Source organism: Nyctibius grandis, chromosome 16, assembly GCF_013368605.1.
Source record: "Nyctibius grandis isolate bNycGra1 chromosome 16, bNycGra1.pri, whole genome shotgun sequence".
Lineage (NCBI taxonomy): Eukaryota > Metazoa > Chordata > Aves > Nyctibiiformes > Nyctibiidae > Nyctibius > Nyctibius grandis.
Genome location: NC_090673.1, coordinates 3,727,661 through 3,747,745, shown reverse-complemented (window position 1 = coordinate 3,747,745; position 20,085 = coordinate 3,727,661). Strand labels below are relative to the sequence as shown.

Genomic DNA, 20,085 nt, shown 5'->3' with positions numbered 1-20,085 from the left:
TGAGCCATGGGCTGTGCAGTGTTCAGCTGCCTGCCGGGTTACCCCACACCACCTTGTACCATCAACAGCCAGCGAGGGACGCCTTTGGGTATTGCATTAGGCACGTAGGCACCGCGTGACTTTTGGCATCTCCCTCTCTTTGCTACCAAACTCCCCGCCTCTCCCCAAGCACAGGCGGCTGCCAGAGGGACACGGCTTTGCTTTTTTTCTTCGCCGTTATTGTTGCTCTGAGGTTTTTCTCTGAAAGGTTAGGCCAGCCCTCGCGCTGGTGCTCAGAGCCCATCTCCATCGCTGATATATGATGCCCTTGTAATCTCCAGTGACATAAATTTTGCTCCTGTTTGTCTCTCCGTGTCATATCCTTCTTGTGCCGTGTCTGTTATTGTGTCTAGTGTTGGAATTGTGTTTCAGCGTTTTCCATTGTTTGTCTTCTTCACCTGAGGACGTCCTTTATGGGATGTAACAGCTTTAATGGCTTATAAATGGGATAACTGGAGTTTTTGTGCTTCGGGGAGTACCGTTCGTGGCAGCCACCATTCAAGAGTGGCATTTGCCTGTAGTTAGTACCTAAACCAGCATCTTCCATCCCAACTTTCTTTTAAGCCCAGGGACAAATATCTTGTGTGAAGCTGTCAGCCCTTACTGGAGGTCAGGTTTGTGCCTGCTGGGATTTGGAGCTGGTGTGAGTGGGCTGGTAGCTGGAACATGGAGCGAATGGTGGCTCCTCTCCGCTCCCAGCACCCATGCTGGGTTTGTCCCTGTCCCCCCTGCTGATCAGCAGCCTTGAACCAGAGCTTGCCATGTCCGGCTTCACCCGTCTCCTCCCAAAATCCTGCCCTGTGCACTGGGGTGCTGGGAAGCAGCTGGAGCCAAGGCTTGGCCTTGGGAAGCAGCCGTTTGCCTGTCCCTCATCAGCACCTCTCCCAGAGCAGATGAGGGACAGGCTCAGAGTGCTCTGCAACCGGGATCTAATTAAGCGGGCTAATCTGAAGGAGGTACTACATCTCCATGGAAAACTGCTTCAGTTTGGCTTCTCTGAATAATAAACAAAGCACTTGGGCAGATGATAGGGCATTTAAGTGTTTACTCTTCAGAGCATTAAGTGCTAAATTTGTTTTCAGCTCCCTTATGAAAAGCCCTCGCAGAGTAAAAGCACACAAGGGTCTCAGTCATCCCTCGCAGCTTCCCTCCGAGCCTGCCGCGTCCAGCGCAGAGCCCGGCTGTGCAGCTGCCCCGGGGGGACAGCGAGACCCACCGATCATTAGTGTCACAAGGAAACCACTGAGGTTTAATCTGCTGGCGAGGAGCAGGGGATAAAGCAGAGCCAAGCCCCAGATCCACCCGTGGGGATGCTGAGCACGGAGCCAGCCTGGGCAGGGGGCTGTCTTCAGCTACTCCAAACTAAGAGGGGCATCCACTGCTTTTTTTTAATCCGTTCCATCAATCATTTAGTGTAATAAACTCCCTAAATGGAAAAGATAGAGACAAAAACCTCCAAGCAAGGCAGAGCGCAGAGCTCATTTCTCCTGCCTCCTCCTGTTTCAGTGGCCGGGGCTCAGGCTTGGGATGCAGGACCTGAGCAGGATTTGGCCAGGGGAATGTGGAAAGGGAGAAAAAAAGGGGCTTTGGGATGGCTGCTTTGCAATTGCAGGCGGGTAGAGGGTGTCCCACCCCGCGTGAGGCTGCGATGGGGTGTACTGCTCACATCTGGCCATGTACCGCTCACATCTGGCCACGTACTGCTCACATCTGGCCACGTACTGCTCACACGTGGCCACCGCTGCCTGCTCAGCCCAAAGACCACGTAGGGAGGGCTTCAGGGCTGAACTTGCCACCGGAGCTATAGAAATGGAGCACAAAAACCAACAAAACAACTTTCCATTTCTAAAGCTTGAAGGAGCTTGCACCCCACCATGTCAGGACAAAGGGAGAATTAGCAGCCAGCAAAGGGAAAAACAACACAAAGCCACATCACAGCGTCAAGAAGCCAAAAAGCCTTTTTTTTCCTTCTTAATATGCAGGTACAGCTTAAATGACTCTTGTTCTCGATGCGGAGCCCGATGCGGTTCAGCTCTGCAGCACTTTGCATTCATCTGCGTGCGCCTGAGCTGAGCTCTCCTTGCTGCTGCTTCAGCTGTGATTTTTTTTTTTAAACCAATTTTGACACATCAAAACCGATGCGGAATGACTCAGAAGTTTTCAGACAGCGCTTTCTCCTTACGGCAGGGGAAGGAGGGGGGTGTGTGCATATTTAGCAGCAGCAGCCGCCTTTAAATCGACCTTTTTTTTTCCAAGACAAATACTATGGTTTAGGCAGATTTGGGATGTGTCTGAACACGCTTCCCGTCCACATCATGGATTCAATTACAACACAACACTTTGCAGATTTCTGTTAAATTTTAACTCGTTTCACATGGGTTGTGTGAACTTTGCCTGACATTTGGAAGCAGGCAACTTGTGTCATCAGGTTACGCTCACACTTATCTCTGCAAACATATCCTTGTACCCAGACCAGCACCACCACAGCCGCCTCTGCCGTGGATGGCATTAATTGAACCTGAAATGTGCTTTCCTCCGGCGTTACGCTCCCGCCTGCTCGCGGAGTGCTGGGGGTGACCCTGTCCTGGCAAGCTCAGCAGCAGCGAACGCGGTGGCCGTGGGTGTGGGGTGGCCGGCGTCTGAGCACGGAGGGGATGGGGACAGGGGCGGCAGGTGGATGAGGGACGATGAGCGATGGGTGTGTGGTCTTGCTGTGAGTTTTTGGTGAAGGGCAATGCTGGTGCCATGAGAAGGGAAAGACTTTGAGATGATCCTGTTCCCCCCCAGCCTCTGAATTGCAGGGATGCATCCACAGCGAAGACAAGCGGGTGCTGCTGGTGGCCCCAAACCACATCTCGTGGGGAATCCTGCAGGTCCACGGCAGCGGGGGTGGAGAAGGACCCCTCTCCTGTCCCCAAAGCCAGCCAGGGACAGTGTGATCGGGTGACTTTTGCAGGACCACCCAGCTGTGCTGGCCGTGCCCAGCTCTCCTCCATCGCATCGAGCCATGAGAACCCAGCGCCGAACATCTCCTTTGAGCAGCACGTCCTTGAGATGGCTAAAAAATCAGGTGTGATCAAAGCCTGGCTTCTCTCCTGGTGCCGGGTGTCGGCAGGGGGAAGGGGGAAATATTAAAATCCCCACATCAGTCAGTTGCTGGTTCTTACTTCAGCTGCAAGAAGTGACCGGCTCTGCTGATCAAAGGCCTCGCCACTGTTGTTTTAAAGGTGACATTAACATTTAAGGAGCTTTTGAAAGCCCTGGCTTGCAATAAAAAGCCAGACACCCAGTCACAGAGCAACTGAAACGCAAGTTTAATGATAATGAAACAGCCTTTTGTTCTTAAACTCAAAGAAGAACCACAAACCTATTTATAGGGTTTATAATAAAGACCGTGAAGCCTTTTACACATAACCCAGCAAACCGATACCTGCGAGCTGTGGGGTTACCCAGGGATCCACGGCGTGGGCAGAGCAGGCTTTCAGGCATACTTCTCTCCTCGTCTTGCAGACACAACTGCCACGGCTCCTTCTGGTGATGCCAGGCTTTGGCCAGCACCGCGAGGACCGCGCGGGTGCCTCTGCCTGGCTGTGAGCCCGTGCCGAGCCGTGCCACCGGTCCTGGTTGTGAGCCCGTGCTGAGCTGTGCCACTGGTCCTGGTTGTGAGCCTGTGCTGAGCCGTGCCACCGGTCCTGGTTGTGAGCCCGTGCTGAGCTGTGCCACTGGTCCTGGCCCCACTGGGTGTGTCCTCAGCCAGGGTGGCACGGCATGGCTCGGCATGGCTCAGCATGGCATGGCACAGTTCAGCACAGCGTGGCACAGCCCTGCCACTCATCCGGCTCAGGACTTGCACCAGCATGGAGCCTCCTGACCCAGGACAGCTGTATTTTAGTGCCTGGCTCCCGTGTGCTGTGAGCATAGCAGGCACCAAACCTCCTGTCTGTGGCAGCTGAAATCATCACTTTTCCTCCTTCCTCCCTCTCTGCAGCCCCGTGTCGCTCCCTGCACCCACCAAAACCCACTTTGGGCTTATCCTTGCTGCAGACGCAGCCCTGGCTGACCAGGGCTGGTGCTCCCCCCTGCTCCCCGGGGCGCCGGGTGCGGCACACAGCCGCCAGCCTTCGCCCAGCACCGCGTTTATAAATAGCCTGGAAATGAGAGCTGGGTAGATAGGAGCCACGGCCGGGTAAGAAAATCCCCCTCTCCCCGCACTGGTTCTGACTGTATTGTCTCTCCCTGTAAAGCTCTTTGCTTTATGGCTCCCAGCCCGCTGCCGGCTGCTGTATTTTACCTCGCAGCTCTGATAAAGGCAACTGAATGCACGTTCCCTGTCCCGTGCAATTGGAAATACCAAGCAAATTCCCTCATTCTGCAAAGTCCCGGAGATCCTCTGCTCTGCTGTATAAACATGTTTTTATGACAGTGTGTTACATTAAAGATCTTTTTTTACTCCTCTCCACCCTCCTGGAGGTGGTAAATAGCACTGGGGCCTGATCACACACGTTCCCTGAGCATGGAAAGAGCCAGCGAGCCGAGCAGGAGCAGCAAAAGGAGGTTTGTTCGTTTGGTTTCTTAAGGGCTTGGGCCTGGCAGGTCAGAGGTCCCAGCAGAAGAAGGTGCAGAGGATCGATATCCTGTGATGCTGCTCCAAACCCCGCCTGCCCGCGGTGTTGTCCAAGCGGGGATTCCCTCTCCTGCCTCTTGCAGTGGCGACTCAGGATTATTATTATTATTGCTGTTTTCCAGAGAGATGCGCATGCATCCCGCTCCCAGACCCTGCTCTGGCTGCTGCCCTCTGCCTCCTGCGCCCAGCTGAGAGCTGGGATGGATGCTCTGCAGGCTGGGATGCTCTTGTGAGCCGGGATGCTCTGCGAGCTGGGATGGATGCTCTGCAAACTGGGATGGATGCTCTGCGAGCTGGGATGCTCTCAGCACGGCGGTCATTGTCTCAGAGCCAGAGTGGGGAGCACGGATCTCCCCTTTGATTCCTGAGGGCACGGATTTCCAAATAAATTAGCAATGGGAATGCGTGGGGGTGGGAGAGGCAGGCGATGGGAGAGCTGGCGGGCTGGAAGTGACCCAGGGAACAGATGCAACTCATAACGTTAATGAGGGTTCTTTTCTTCCCCCCCCCAAAGGCACTGCACTCTTGAGAACCGGGGGCTTTCTATCCCATGGCAACACTGAGCGGGGAAAAAATGGGCCTGGCTTTTATTTCATTTTTTTGTCCTTTACAGGAATCACAGGCAAACAAAAGCCCTGAACAGATTTATCATTTTTCTTTCTCCCCCACCCCCTCCTTTTCTTTCCTTTTATATTTTTTTAAAATAGGGTTAGAGCAAGATGGATGGTTCCCCAGGCCCAGGGAATGAGCAGATCGAGGCAACCCTGTCGTCTCTGGCATCCCATTAAGCCAAGCTCTGGGAGGAGGCCGCCGTAAGACTTATTAAATTTGCCCCAGCCCAGACCCCAAACGCTGGCCCCAGCGCAGAGCTGCCCCAGCTCAGCCACCTGGGTCCCACCTCGCCCTCCTCCCCGGTGCCACTGCTGGCACCTCTCCTGCGGCCCCCCGGAGCCCCGATCCAGCCCCACTCTCGCCCCCTGCATCAGCCCGGGAAGCCCCTCCATCCGTTCTTGTCAGCAGAGGCCGATTTGTCACCGGCGGGGTGACAAGCAGTTGTACGGCTCTGTCAGCCCATTGCTGGCACGGGCTGGGCCCCCCGCGGCAAAGCCAAGGGTCCCCCCCAAGGAGGGGGCTGGGGGCAGCACGGGGGGCACGGCCAGCCCCCGACCTGCTCCTGACCCGGGGGCTCCTGTGGCTAGAGAAATGGCAGCGGAGTGGGAACAGAAAGGGAAAAAGAGGGAAAAAAAGGAAAAAAAAAAGGGGATAAAACCATAACTTGAGCCCTCTCGAGTCCACTGCGGGGGGCGCGGGGACAGGCTCAGCCGGCGGGCAGGGAGGGAGGATGCTGCCCCATCCCCACTACCGCCAGCACCGCCTTAGCACGGTTATTTCCACTTTAATACTTAACAAGGATTTAAAACCCTTCTGTAGTCAGAGTTTGTTCGCAGCGATAAATTTTGAATAGCTTATAAATTATGGACGCAACGTGGTGTCTGTGTCTGGGAGGAAGGGCCGGAGCTGGCTTGCCGTTACGGTGGTGTAAAGCTGGTGCGGCATCGCTGGCAACGAGTCTGGTAGGTCGGCGTTCCTGGGAGCCGGATCCGGCCCGCCGTGCCTGGATATAACATTACTGTGACGATAGTATCATATCGCATGGCAAAGCACAGTCACGGCTGCTTCACACCTCCCGATAATAATCACCCGGGACGCAAAAATCACAGGGGCAGAATTACAGATGAGCAGAGAAATGCACATGATCTCTCTCCCTCTACATATGTATGTGTGTGTATATATAGATACTGATATATAGATATATATAGCCACAGGCACGTGCTCTTGTGTGCACGGAGAATATGCTCATGCTCAGGATGAGAGGGGTCAGATTGCCCGTCTCCCATTGACAGCCATCCCCCGTGCCCCGGCTCACGACCAACGTCCCTGCCGTAACACCCAGGCACCGTGCAGGGGTCACAGAATCACAGAATCACAGAATCAATGAGGTTGGAAGAGCCCTCAGGGATCATCGAGTCCAACCGTTGCCCTTGACACCACCATGTCAACTAGACCATGGCACTAAGTGCCATGTCCAGGCTTTTCTTAAACACCTCCAGAGATGGTGACTCCACCACCTCCCTGGGCAGCCCCTTCCAATGGCTAATGACACTTGCTGAGAAGAAATGCTTCCTAATGTCCAACCTGACCCTCCCCTGGCAAAGCCTGAGGCTGTGTCCTCTTGTCCTATTGCTAGTTGCCTGGGAGAAGAGGCCGACTCCCACTGCGCTACAAACTCTGGGTTTGCAAACTCCAGCTAAAACCCCCACAAACGGGGAGCTCGGGCTCCTGCAGAAACACTTTGCAGCCGCCTGCTCTTGGCTCCCGGGCTGGGAGGGGATCCACGCCGAGAAAAAGCCTGGCTGGAAGAGATGATTTCATCCACCCGATGAGAGAAATAGCGAGCGTTTCTGAAAGCCACAGGGGTGTGTGTGATGGGCCTTCCCTCCCTTCGCCCCGGCACACTGTAGCAAGTCGATAATTAGATTAGAGCATCGCTCCAGCTTTAGTTCAGTGCACTGATGTCCAATAAATGTGTATGAAGTTTGTATGTGTGCCTGTAGTATATAAAGGCTGTAGGAAAATGGCCAGCTTTCACTACGTTAATTCATACAGCAGGTCATGCTGGTCTGGCCTTTTACCTCCCTTGTTATTTCTATTTATTAGTAATATTGATATTTCAACCAGGGATCAGGACCCTATTGAGCCAGCTTTAATATCAGAAAAAAAAATAGCAGGAGTGAGCTCTGTAATGAAGCAACAATCCCCACGCCGAGCTCTTACGTAGCGCAGCTCACAAACACTATTATTAGTTGTAATAATGTTTGGGTTTGTGTTTCGCTTCCGCAGCAACCCAGCATCTCTGATTGCCCCGGCTTGGTCACATCAAACACACCGTCGCATGTTATTAAAAATCCTTGTCAGGACTGAAAACTAAATGGGTCTAAGTGAGCACAGGTTTGCTTTGTGGAGCCAGGGACCCAGCTGGTGTAATGAGGTGCCAGTTGCCCTGGCGGGAGTGCTGGCAGGGCTGGGCAGCCCATGGCACACGCGGGCCTTGCTCTGCACGCTGCTGGGTTTTCCCACCTTTCTCCCTCTTTTTTTTCCCCAGGCTTTCAAACTGCTTTTGCTTTATGTCATCTTCCTGCTGAAGCTGCAGCGCTTGATGGAGAAACTTGGGTAATGCGGGATAAAAATGAGCAATAGATGCAGACCTGCATGTAATTTGGGAGGGCAACACGGCCGGCAGCCTGGTGCAGTAGGGCTGTGCTGGGCTCTGGCCGAAGGCAGCACGTTTGCCAGTGTTGGAGGATGGATCCCTGCCCAGAGCGGGGCACGCGGGGCACCTCGGCACTGGCACCCCGGCACTGGCACCCCGCTGGGTCTCGCTTTCAGGGCAGCGAAGGTATTTAGTCTGCGTTAGGGAATGATCACATACTAAGGATGCCAAAACGAATTTTAAAATCAAAACCCCTTTGAAGCTACACAAAGCCTAGAACCAGCTTCAAATTCATTGCCTGCTGAGACGCTGAGCACGAGCCAGTCCTCAACCTTGAGTGATCCCTTTAAAGCCAAGATATACTTAGCCAGGCTTCGTCTGGCAAGAACTCCTGGAGCTATTGATCCTTGAGAAAAAGCAGCCAAGGGAAAGAAAACTGTCCTGCTTATTGCCTTACTGTGTTCTCTATCACAACTGCAAAACTTTAGCAGCAGGAGCAAGGCCAGGCCAACCACCCCTACCTCGAGCAGAACCCCTCGGTGGTGGATGAATGGGGTCCTCTGAGGAGAGGACTCCTGTTCCGCCAGGCAGGACCCCTATGTACGGTGTTACCTCTGGGTCTTTATTTTTGTAATTTCTATAGGATGGGAATATTTCCTAGAGCGCAGCAGATCAGAAACTTGTGTTTCTGTGGCACGCACGACAGCGGGATCCAAAACTGCTTCGAGCAGCATCAAAAACAGATGTTCCCTGAGAGCCAAGGGAAGATGTTACCTGCCTGGCTCATCAGCCCGTGGCTGTGACATTTCAGTGCCACATGCTAACACACTGAGCTTGGATCTATTGCGTTTGTGGAGCAGAGCCGTGCCGGGGGGTACGAACCCCTCTGGGTCCCCTGGGAACTGGGGTCGGTGCAGGGGGCTGGGGGAGGAAACCAAGAGACTTCGAGACGTTTTGGGCAAAGACTCTCTTGAAATTCCTTGCTCGCTAAGCAAGACCTCAGGGGTCGGACCGTGCTCTCGGTGACACTGCTGCGAAAGCCGAGTAAATCTGGGGTCTCAGCCAAGGTCACTTCAGGCTGGGAAGTGACGCCCAATTTCCCATCATGTAGATGGCAGCAGGATCTGGCCCCTCCCAACGCTTCTCTTCACCCCCCCTTCTGCCATCTCTTTCGAAATGTTTATGTTGGATTGTCTCACGATTTACACTGGAAATCCACGCAATGCATCTCTCTTGTCGAAACGTGCAGCGTCAGCAGCCGGCGATCTGAAACCCCGGCCGCATCCTGGAAACCCCGGTGCTGAGACAGTGCTGCGAAGGGACTGGGCATCGCTCTTCCAAAGCAAAATGAAGCACCTTCGGGGAGTGTTACGGGATCGGGGCAGCACAGGCAGGATGAGAGCGAGCCGTGGCAGCTCAGAGCATCCCCATGACCTGCTCAGAGCATCCCTGGCCATTGCATGGGCTGTGCAACCGCAAGCCCCCATGTCTGCACCTTTTCCATGTGCAACAGAGCCAAGCAGGAATTTTCTGGTGGATTTTCTTTTCTGCAGGGAAATTCCAGTGAGCTGAAATCGAAGCTTAAGCACAGAAACCCTCCTGGGCTCCCAAGGAGGAGGAGGGGGAGAAGGGGAATTGCACAGTGCAGTGGTGGCAGCGGGAGAGAGCCAAGCCCAACCCCTTGCACTGTGTCAGGCAGGACAGGACCTCCTGCCTCGGGAACGGTCCCAGTTTGAGTGTGACTCTGGGGTTTACCGTCTTTTCAGGACAAATTCTGTTTTTTTACCGACGCAGAAGAGGAAAAAAAATCAGCAGTGCTCCCAGCCTCTCCCTTCGGCTGATGTGACGTGTGGCTGGTCCTGCAGTGCTGTCCCCGAGCTGAGATGAGTGGGGCTCATCGCCATCATCAAGGGGCGAATTACTTACACCTTGGGGCAGTGATGGTGATTTTCCCGGGATAATGCAGGGGAGACTTTGCAAAGGCAGCTCCTCTGCTTGCTTGTGGGAGTACATGAGTGTACCATGGCAGGAGCGGAAGCAGGGATGGACCAGAGCAGCCCCCAAATGTCTCTCACCAGGACAGGGAGGACATCAGTATCTGGGACAGCACGGGCAGGAGCCCCGGGGCATCTCTGCGCCGCCTCTCTGCAGCCATTTCCACGTCAGGACCCCTCCGCCGAGCCTGGCAGGGGGATGGAGCCTTTGTCCCCTGGCAATGAGCTATTTACTGCTCGCTCCGCATCCCCACCGCAGGGCACAGAGACTGCGAGGCCATATGAGATCGTGGCGATGAACATCTAGCCTGACCTACTTACAGCCCGGGCCCGGGGACTTTCTGGAATTCATCCTCTCAGAAACACGACGTATAATTTTAGGGCAGTAGCGATCTGCGCTGGATGGGGACGTTGTCCCAGCCTCCGCCGGGTCCGTGACGCCAGAATTGCCTTGACTGCCTCCGAGAGCGCTTGCCACCGCGTATCACCACACAGGCTCCATTAAGGACTCAAATTGCCACTGATATGCTTCTCATTATATTTCAGGCCTTACGCATCATTATTTCATTTAAAAGAGAGTATTTGTTTTTCCTTCCCTTAATTCACGTCCCCCCCAAAAAATCTCATTAAACCGCTGTCGCTCGTTGCAATTGGGAGCAAATTGCAGCTTAATCCAACCTGCCAGGGAAGCCAATTGCCCTGTAAAAATCTCCTTGAAGTCTCCATGCAGGGGCAGGCGGAGGGGGGAGAATAATAAAAAGACATGGAATTAGGAGGTGCCGAGCCTGGTTTGAGAGGAGAGGAAGGGACTGTGGATGCCGACAGGATAGTGATGCAAATCCCCTTCGGAGCACCCAAAGAATCAACCTAAATGGATTAATGTGAGGACAGAGAAGAAATTACTTTAGTTGTTTCCCTAATTCGATTCAATTTATTTTTGTACGGAATCTTCATTCAGAGCATCTCACAGCTGCTTCACCCAGAAGAGAAATCATACAGAAACCCCGTTCTGGCAGCAGTGCTCACCAGTACAGGCGTCTCAGCGGGAGGAAGGAATGTGAGTGCTGGCCTTGAGGATTTGATTTTCCGAATCATCAGGAAATCACACGCCATTTTTTTTTCTTTTTTCCAATTTCAATATTGCTAATTTCCCTAGGCTTTCCTCAAACCATCTCCGTAACGTACTGGGGCTGATTCTAATCTCACACTGCTTTTATAGCACTGTAACTCTGATCTCACACTGGTTTTACACTGGTGCAGTTCCACTTATTTCAACTGAGTAAATTCCTGATTTATGTTCGTGTAAACGACAGCAGAAATAGGACCATGATTTTCCCTGCAGCAACGCCTGGCTCACACCGGGGTGAGGAAGAGGAAGGTCAGGCCCCTTGCAATGCAAATGATGTAGAAAACTGTCATTAAATTACACCTAGACCCTTACTTTCAAATATACTTTTGCTTTCTTTTATAAAATCTACTGTTTTGTCAAGGTTATAAATGCTCTGGAGGACATCAGCCAGGAGGGGAGGCCAGGACAAGCAGCTCTGGTGTTGATGGAGAGGGGGGGTTGCAGCCCCTGTTCCCCTCTACTTTTCAGGGGACGATCAGTCTGCACCCCCTCCTCGCTCCAGTTTCTTTCACCCATTTGTGCACAAACTTCTTCTCTTTTCCTCAGGCCCAGCTCAGTCCGCCGAGAGTCTGGTGCTGTGGATTAAAGTGAAACGTGTGTGTCCTGTTTGCTTGAAAATACTAAAATGTAATCCCGAGGAATGAAATCCCTTAGGGGAGCGGGGTGGCCGTTCCCACTCGTTAGTGTGCAGAGCAAGGAGGGCCCCTATCAGAGCTGGAGACCAGAGCACAAGCGGGTTCCTCGGCAAAGACCCACTAATGTAAATCTAATTAATTTATTTTTTAAGGCTACACACAAGGGAGCTGATCAATGCTTTGCCCTGCGGTCCGGTTTGTTTGGAGCATATATAATTTCCTTGATTTATTCTCTGTGATGGGAAAGGATGTAACCTGCGTCGGAGGCTGCTCCCTTCCCCCTGACGCCAGCAGGCACAGCATCCCCAGCTAACTCCTGAGCTCTTTGTGCCACACCTGATCCCCGTTCCACGGCTGCCTTTAAAAGCAGCTCCTCTGCCTGCAGGGCTGTGATGCTGGATTGACCCCAGGCACCAGTGCTGGGTGGGATCTGTGCTTCTGGATCCCCCCAGCCCTGCAGACCCCGCAGGGTGAGACCAGGACTGCTGCATCTGAGGGAACGTGCCGAGCTGGGCTCTCCACCCAGGCAAGTCTCATCCTCACTTGGCTCTGCTCATGGAGGGAAAAGAGGGATTGTTGTAATTAATGGCTGTGACAGACACTGATTTATCAGGGATTGGAGTGTTTCCCCCTCTCATTTTCTCTTGGAAAAAGCTGGGACAGAGACTGGGGAGATGAAGGCAGGCTGGCAGCCAGGAGGGAAGGGGACCTTTGCTTTGGCAGTGATGGAAGGATGCTGTCTTTGCTCAGATGTGGGTCTAGTTTTGTGGACGAGAGTCCCTCTGCTCCCACCAGCCTCTGTGCTGTGCCCTAAGGAGTCTTTTGCTGCAGTGCAAAGACACCAGCCCTTTGTGGAGGTGTGTGATGGCCATATAGCAAATAACCTGGGGTCAGTGGTGTCACCCACAGCTCTCCCAGCTTTTCTGTGCTCCAGCCTGGGTAAGGCACTTGCTGGTGTATATAGAGGGTCAAAAACGCATTTAACTCCAGCCATCCTCCCCCTGCTGTGAACCGGTGTGGGGAAGGGAAGGAAGCGATGCTGCAGCCCCCCAGGAGACCCCTGGCCAGGGCAGGCTTTGGGCACAGGCGGCCAGTGGAGGGAAGAGGATTCAGGTGCCCCAACTCCCACTTCTAAGTGCCAGAGCCCCACTTGGGAAGCCTAGTGAGCATAAATCAGTGTGGCTATACTGTTTTTACAGGGCTGTGCTGATTTATACCTGCTGAGGACCCTTTGCTGTTGGAGAGGAGGGACCAATCTTGCCCAGTTTGCTGGATAAACATCTCTCCTCCACAACCAGCATGGCACCAGCTTCTCCTCTGAGCCCTTCTCCTGCTCTGTACAGTCAGAGAAAGCACCAACAGCACGATCCTCCCAGCATGTGCAACCTCCGAGCAGCCTCGCTGACAGCCCTAGGGCTCTGCAGGGACCCCTCGCCCTCCCCAGCCTCCCAGACAGACCTGGGAGGATGAGATGCCCCAACTTGACATCAGCAGAATAAAATATGGCCCTGGCAGTAATCTGATAGAATTTGATGGTAATTTGGGGTGGGGGAGGAGAGGAGAAGGCATTGAAGAAAGGAGGCATTGAAAGTACACTTCCTTTTCAGTGCATTGCTGGGAAGACCATTAGGAAAACCACTAGATTATTTTTCACATTCTTCAGTGCAAAACTACTGCATTTTATGACCACTATCAATAACAGCTATCATATTACTAATGCTACAGTTGCCACATATATAATATTTAAATCACATTTGCGGCTGACAGAGACCTATGGATATTCTCGATCCCAACAGGCTATTACAGTTCATATCATGTCTGTCATATAAATATTATGAATCATTTCCCACTATCTTTATGGGGGCTACATTGACATCGTCAAAAAGGCTCTGGGTACTGCCGGATACTGCATATTTATATACACCTTATGTATATGTATGTGAATGGAGGGAGATTTATACAACAATCATCAGTAATAAATGCCTATGATAAAGCATATTATCTTCACACTTCATTTGCAAAGTGTTTTGTATGCAGAGCCTAGGAGAAGGCTGGCAGAGAAGGCTCTGTTAAGTGATGGGTCACATCCTCGAGCTCTGGTATAAATCAGGTGGCTTCTCTGCCATGAGGCTCATCAGTGGTAGTTGAGGCACAAACCCCTTGCAGCAGTGGAGGATGAGCTTCAGGTGGTGCCCAGGCACTGACTTGGTCAGAGTGCTGCTGGTTCACATCAGGTGAGGATTTGCCTCGTGTCCCACTTGCTGCATGGGTGTTGCTCCACGTGCTTTCCCCAAAGAGCTGTAAATCTCATAGTTCATGTACTGCATTTCATCTTCCATCCCTTAATGCTTTCTTTGCTGGCTTCCTTGGCAGTCAAGCCCTGGGCTGGGTGATGAGATGCAATAAAGAGCTCTCCAGGTGTTATAAATTGGAAGTCTAGTTCTGCCTTTTACAGAGTCTCTTTGCAAAGCAGTTCATTAAACCACTGTCCCTGCAAGCCAGGTGAGACATGTTAAACCTAATCCCCCAGCAAAGCACAAGAGAGGAAGAAACCTCCCCTAGGATTATTCAAGCTAGATCCAGACGAGAGCTCATGTGCCCTCAGACCTCTTCCCCAAACCTGTTTTAACTGCTTGAACACTTCATTAAGACTTGATCCATATGCAGAGACAGACAAGAACAAATGCAACTTTATGGCTTGGAAGTTAGGAGGTCTCTAATAAGCATTTAATGTCCAGCTTTGAGGAGGCTGATAGTGTAGCATAGTACTTCTGACTGTGCAATACATTATTTTATCTGAGCAGTCCCCAAAAGAGGGGAGAATGCAGTGTCTCTGCCTGTCCTCGGCGTGGGAATGTGGCTCTCCAGCTCCAGCAGATCAAATAAATCATGTGCATTTCACTTCATAAACAAACATCATCAGCCTGTTAAATGCTGCTGGGGAAAAAAAAACAAAGCAGTCTGGATCTCCAGCACTTAGAGAAATGTTTTGTCCTGTAGAGTTTTTGCTGGTTTGTGTGTGCAGTGCCTCCCCGAGGAGCAGGGACCCACCCTCTGCAGTGGTTTGGGTTTGCAAGGGTGGTGGTTCTGTGTGACAGATGCTGAGAGGTTCCAGTGAGAGTCTGCTGAGTGGGCACGTGCTTGGGGACTACCTCCGCTTTCAGACGCCAGGGTCCCTGTGTGATGCCGTGGCCTCTGACCTGTCCCCCAAAGTCCTGCCCTGTCTCTTAGCTGCAAGGGAGCCTGGCTGATACTGGGCAGAAAAGCAACGTGTGAGCTCTTCTCGCCCTGGAGAACAAGAGGTAGGTCCTGTCCTGAAGACGTACAGTGCAGATACCCCAGGCAAGAAAGTCCCATGGTGTGTGGATATTTCATATATGTGATGAGAGTGATGGAGTCACACACTACCTTCTCGAGGAGGGACTCTGTGGCCGTGAGCCCCAGGCCAGTAGCTACAACCACCCTTGGCCCTACCTCAGGGTAGCTCTGGCCACCCATCGCAGCCTTGCGCCTCACTGTGCTGGGGGAGATGGAGCCCAGACGTGGCACGTGAGCTTCTCCTGTTCTTTCTCACTCAGACTTTGTATTTATTCTTTCTTTAATCTGTAATAAAATGCAGCCAGGGAGGAAAATAGATGTTTTCTTCTAACTGTGCAGGAGGCCATGAAAGAGTAGGGGAAGCACAACAGGTTTTGCTTTTGTCCCATCAGATAATTCTGGGTTACAGACAAGATAAGCTGGAATCACTTAGGAAAAATAAAAGCTGTTCTTTCCAAATCCCCTTATTGGGACCAGGTGCCCAGTTCTGAATGCGGTCACAGGTCTCAGTCCCCCAAAGCAACTCAGTACCCACCTCCTGCTGATGCTCACACACACCAAATCCCTTTCCCCAAGTGTCTTCAGCACACGTGGAGGCAACAGAGTGGGAGTGTGGGGATGGAGGGAGAAGCCTTTGCCTACCTGCCTCTGATCTGTGAATGAACACAGTCTCTCTCTCAAATTTGGCCAGAATTGAGTGATGGGACTGAAAGCTGCTCAGAGGAGGATAGACAGACCCCAAATCATCCCATGTCGAGTAAGCCTGCCTTAGGATCCCAGGCTGAAGAGTATTTGTATTCCCCAAGGGCAGAGAGAACAAGAGCCACTTGGATTTTCACAAGCCAGCTCCCCCAGACAGCGTAGGCCCTTCAAGCATCCTCGCAACAAGCAGATGTACCAGCCAACGACCTGCAAAAATTATCTTAACATCCCCCCATCGCCCCCCGTGATGATTTAAGTCCTTAGCTAGGAAGTGCAAAGCTGAAGTTGAGCACAGCATTAGGCGGCCTCGTAGAGCTTATTGAATTAATGGTGCATTAAAGAATTGAGGGGAGGCGGGTGGGGGAGAAGGGGGAAAGAGGAGGTTTGTAACATCACAGAAATCTCCTTGCTACCTTCTGGCATCTTCAAGAGACTGGAAATGTGGGACTGCATCCAGCTGTCTTCTCTGGGGCAAAATTCCTTTGGCTTCTGTGGGAGGTTTTACCCAAATAAGGACTGCAGGATCAGACCTGTTATTGTCACTGCAATTAACATTTAGATCCACATCTAACACTAACTGTTACAGGCTGGTTAGGGAGAAATTTAATTTGCTCTAAACAGCTTGATGGGAGAGGAGCGTGAAATGTCCTAGTTATGGTAATTTCATGTGTTAGAGTCTACAAAGGTGGATATTCAACCATGGGTCTAATAACCCTGATATCTGGTGCAGCCATCGAGCTAAGCGTGCTTTGGGATCCTGAGGTCTGGGATTTCATGCTCGGTGGTGGGGTAAGCCGTTTACACCCGCTATCTGATCCCCACGGACATGCTCAGCGCCATAAAACCCCACACTCATCTGAGGCTGTTATGGCACCGGTGACTCAAATGGCATTTGTGCGGCACAGGCAGGCGAGAGCCTGGACCTGCCCCGGCGAGGCAAGGAGGAGCGCTGCCCCCAGATGTGTTTTCCCTTGTCAGACACAACGATGAGCTCTAGTTTGTGTATCAGGAAAATGATTTCTACCTTTTTGCTGTCAGGGTTTGTACGCAGGTATCCACGAGATCTATGATTTTTGTCCCGCCGACCCACTCTTAGAGGCTTTGGACCTGCTTTTTCTAACAACCCCCAACTTTCTTTTCAATACTTATGTAGTTCCTTTTCCCCCTTTTCTCCCAGGAGTTAATGTAACTCAGCCGTAAAAGCTGACTTGGAGATGAAACTTGGCATTTAAGGTCCCAGCCCGGGAGCAAATGAAGTTACCAGTTATAAACACACACCAAAATCTGTTTGGACATGCTGAAATTACAGGAGCAGAGGATAAAAAGGATCCAAGATGTTTTATTTTGTTTTAACTTCTGCAGCTCCGTGTGAGCGTCAGTTTGCAGCCGCTTGCCTCATGCAAGATGGGTCCTCTTGGTGTTTTTCTTCTTCTTGTTATAATTAAAGCTGATGAACTGCAATGCATCTCTCACTGTGCCGGGGAAGAGGTGGGGGTCCTGAGCTGGTCCGCACCAGGACCCCGCAGGGCTGCCAGCTGCGTACCCCATGTGGGTCTGCCCAGAAGGAAAGGCAGGGTCTGTCCCCTGGCAGACAAGCACAGAAGGGCAGGCAAGAGCTGTAAGAGAAATCAGGTATTAGGGCCTTTCCAGGGCCTCTCTGTGTAGCTTCAGATACTACGGTGACAGGCATGAGACGGACCAATAAGTGCACGCAGGTGATACACAGGGATAGGGCAATGAAAGGCAGATAAGAGGCCTCGTTTTTATAGGAGGAGGTGCTAGATGGCTAATATTTATGACAGGGGACGCTTTGCCAATTAAGGAATAAATGAAGGCAGGTAAGAGGCTCGGAAGGGCCAGATCCGCCACACAAGCGAGGTGATGGCTGGTAGCGGCAGTGCACCCATGCGTGCTGTAAACCAGGATGGTGACTGGTGTCCTGGCTCTCCCCCCTGATTTCCCCCAACCCCACTTGCTGCAGGAGAGCTGGGCTCTGCGTTGAGGGTTACCTGCGCCAGCAGAAACCCCCAGCAGTTGTCCCTGGTGTCATTTCAGGCTTCCTGCGTGACCCCGTCGCTGCACGCGAGCAGGCGCAGCCGTGGGCCGAGCCTGTTTGTTATGCGTGTTACGGCCATCAAGAGTGAGGGTCGATATGATGTTTAATATGCTTCATGCATAGTAGAGTTGCTTTGGTCCATCAAGTCACTAATACACATTCTTACAAGGCCGAGTATCGCTTATTAAACCTGGAGGCATGCTGGGGAGGGGGGGGCCAGGGCCCCGGTTGCTCTGGGGTGGGTCGGTACCCGCAGTGCTGAGGAGGGGAGAGTTTGCAGACGAACTGCGCACACACAGAGTTATTTGTCGTTCCTCGCTTATGAGGAATGAAATAAATTGTGCTTTGAACGCCGGCTGCCGTGTGACGTACCCTGGGGACAGGGCTGAGGGTCTCACCGGCTGGGATCAGCTGACTTCGCTCAGCATCCCTCTAAGAGCCCCCCCCGCTCCCCGAGGCTGCCACCGCAGCGCTCCGCACCCCATTTTTTTTTTTTCTTATTTTGTTTTTTTTTTTTTCCCTCCTTTCCCCATCACTTTAAAAAAAAAAAAAAAACCCACACAACCCATAAATTGTTGCTGTCCTTCCCCCGGCCCCGGCGGGGCGGGCGCGGGGCGGCGCTGCGCGGCGCGGAGGGCGGTGCGGGGCGGTCGCGGCTCTCGCTCCCCCCTGCGCGGGCCCCGGCGCGGAGCCGATCGCGCCCGGCGGAGCCCAGCGCCGGAGTTACGTTGTTGGGAGTTTGCAACAACTCCGCGGCCTCGTCTGCGGGGCCGCCGGTGCGGGGCTGCAGCCTTCTCCGCCTCCTCCTCCTCCTCCTCCTCCTCCTCCTCCTCCTCCTCCGCCCCTTGGGCTTTTTTTTTTTTTTTCTCCCCTCCCTTCCCCCCTCCCTCTCCCCCTCTCGCTTTGATTTCCCTCTCCTCCCCTCTGCGCGCCCTGTGTGTGTGTGTTTTTCGCCGCCGATCTCCACCAAGCCCCTTGGCATGAGTTAAGCACCAGCTATGGACACCAAACACTTCCTGCCACTGGGTGAGTTTTTGTTCCGAAAAAGATTCTCCATTCCTACGGCGGGGCGGGGGGGTGGTTAAATTAAATAAAATAAGCACCCGAGCTGCCCCCCCCCTTCCAGCTGCCCGCAGCGCGGGGGGATGCGCTGCGCCCCTCGCCCGGGGAGGGCCGGCAGCCCCCGGGGAGAGTTGGTGTCAGCGCCGGGGAAAGTGCCGGCCGGGCCTGCCCCGCGGCCCCCGCCGTGGTTTAGTTATTATTTTTAGGTTGTTGTTTTTTTTTTTTTTTTAATTGTTGGTTTTTTTTGTTTTTTTTTTATGCGAGGGGCCGGCGGGAGGGCAGCGGCGGCGGCGCAAGCGGTATTTTCAAACGGGGCAGCGGGCGCTGGGCTCGGCCGGCAGAGCCCCCTCCCCGCCCGGGGCTGCTTCCGCGGGAGGGCTCGGCAGCTCGCAGCCTTTGCCCTCCCCCACCCCACGGCTTTTCTCATTCGGTTTTTTTTTTTTAAATTATTTTTTCTTTCCTCCCTTTTCTCCCTGGCCTCGGGGACCCCCGTGCTGCGCCCGCACCGGCCCCTCCGCCCGCGGCTCCCCTCGCTGGTGGCTCCCACAAGCCGGCACGGTTGGGACCCTCCTGCCTTTTTTTCTTTTTTTTTTTTTTTTCCTTTCCTCTCTTCTGCTTTTTAGTTACCTTTTAAAACCTATTTCTAGCTGGAGTTTGCCATCGTTTCGGTGACTGAGTCAAGTCTTGGCTTGCCAAGGGCGAATGCTTCCTTGCGTCCCGGTTTCGGGAGAAGTGATATTGCAGAGCTCAGTGTTCAGGGTGGGGGGAAGAAAAGTTTTAGCGAAGTAGCCCGGCGCCAAGGCCAGGCGAGGGGGAAGAGGGACGAATCCTGCCATCTCTGCCACCGCTCAGCGCAGCGGTGCGTGGGCTCCCAGCCTCTGGCCAAGCAAGCCCATGGCTAGTGAGAACATTCACTCTGGCTTCCCCAGGCTTTAAATCTGTGCTCAACCTCTGCTAGCCTGCCGTGGTCTGTTGTATTTGTTTCTTTTTCTTCTTTTATTTTTGCTTTTTATTTAAGAATTGCAGTTTTGTGCCTTTCTAAGAGCGGAATAAACATAAATACAAGGTTCTCAGCTGGCCCTGCCCCCCGGGAGGGTTTCCAGGACTGCTGTGGTCTGGGGGCTGTGGCAGGGAGAGCTGGGCCCCGTGGGCTGGCACGTCTTCAGCTGGCACCTACTTTCCCCCCAGTGATGGTTTTACAGTGCCCCTCGTTGGCTCGGCCGTGGGGTGGGAAATGCTGCTGGGCTGCTCGGGC

General features: G+C 53.0%; 1 protein-coding gene across 2 annotated transcripts in view; it reads left to right on the top strand.

Moving 5' to 3' along the window:
• The first annotated feature begins 18,424 nt into the window (after positions 1 to 18,424).
• The window catches only part of RXRA (retinoid X receptor alpha), a 108,273-nt gene continuing 106,612 nt past the window's right edge, over positions 18,425 to 20,085 (top strand). For both annotated transcript variants that reach the window (XM_068414243.1, XM_068414244.1), the window contains exon 1: positions 18,425 to 18,794. In XM_068414243.1, the coding sequence (XP_068270344.1) occupies positions 18,767 to 18,794 (28 nt within the window). In that variant the 5' untranslated portion in view covers positions 18,425 to 18,766. The remainder of the gene's footprint in view (positions 18,795 to 20,085) is intronic.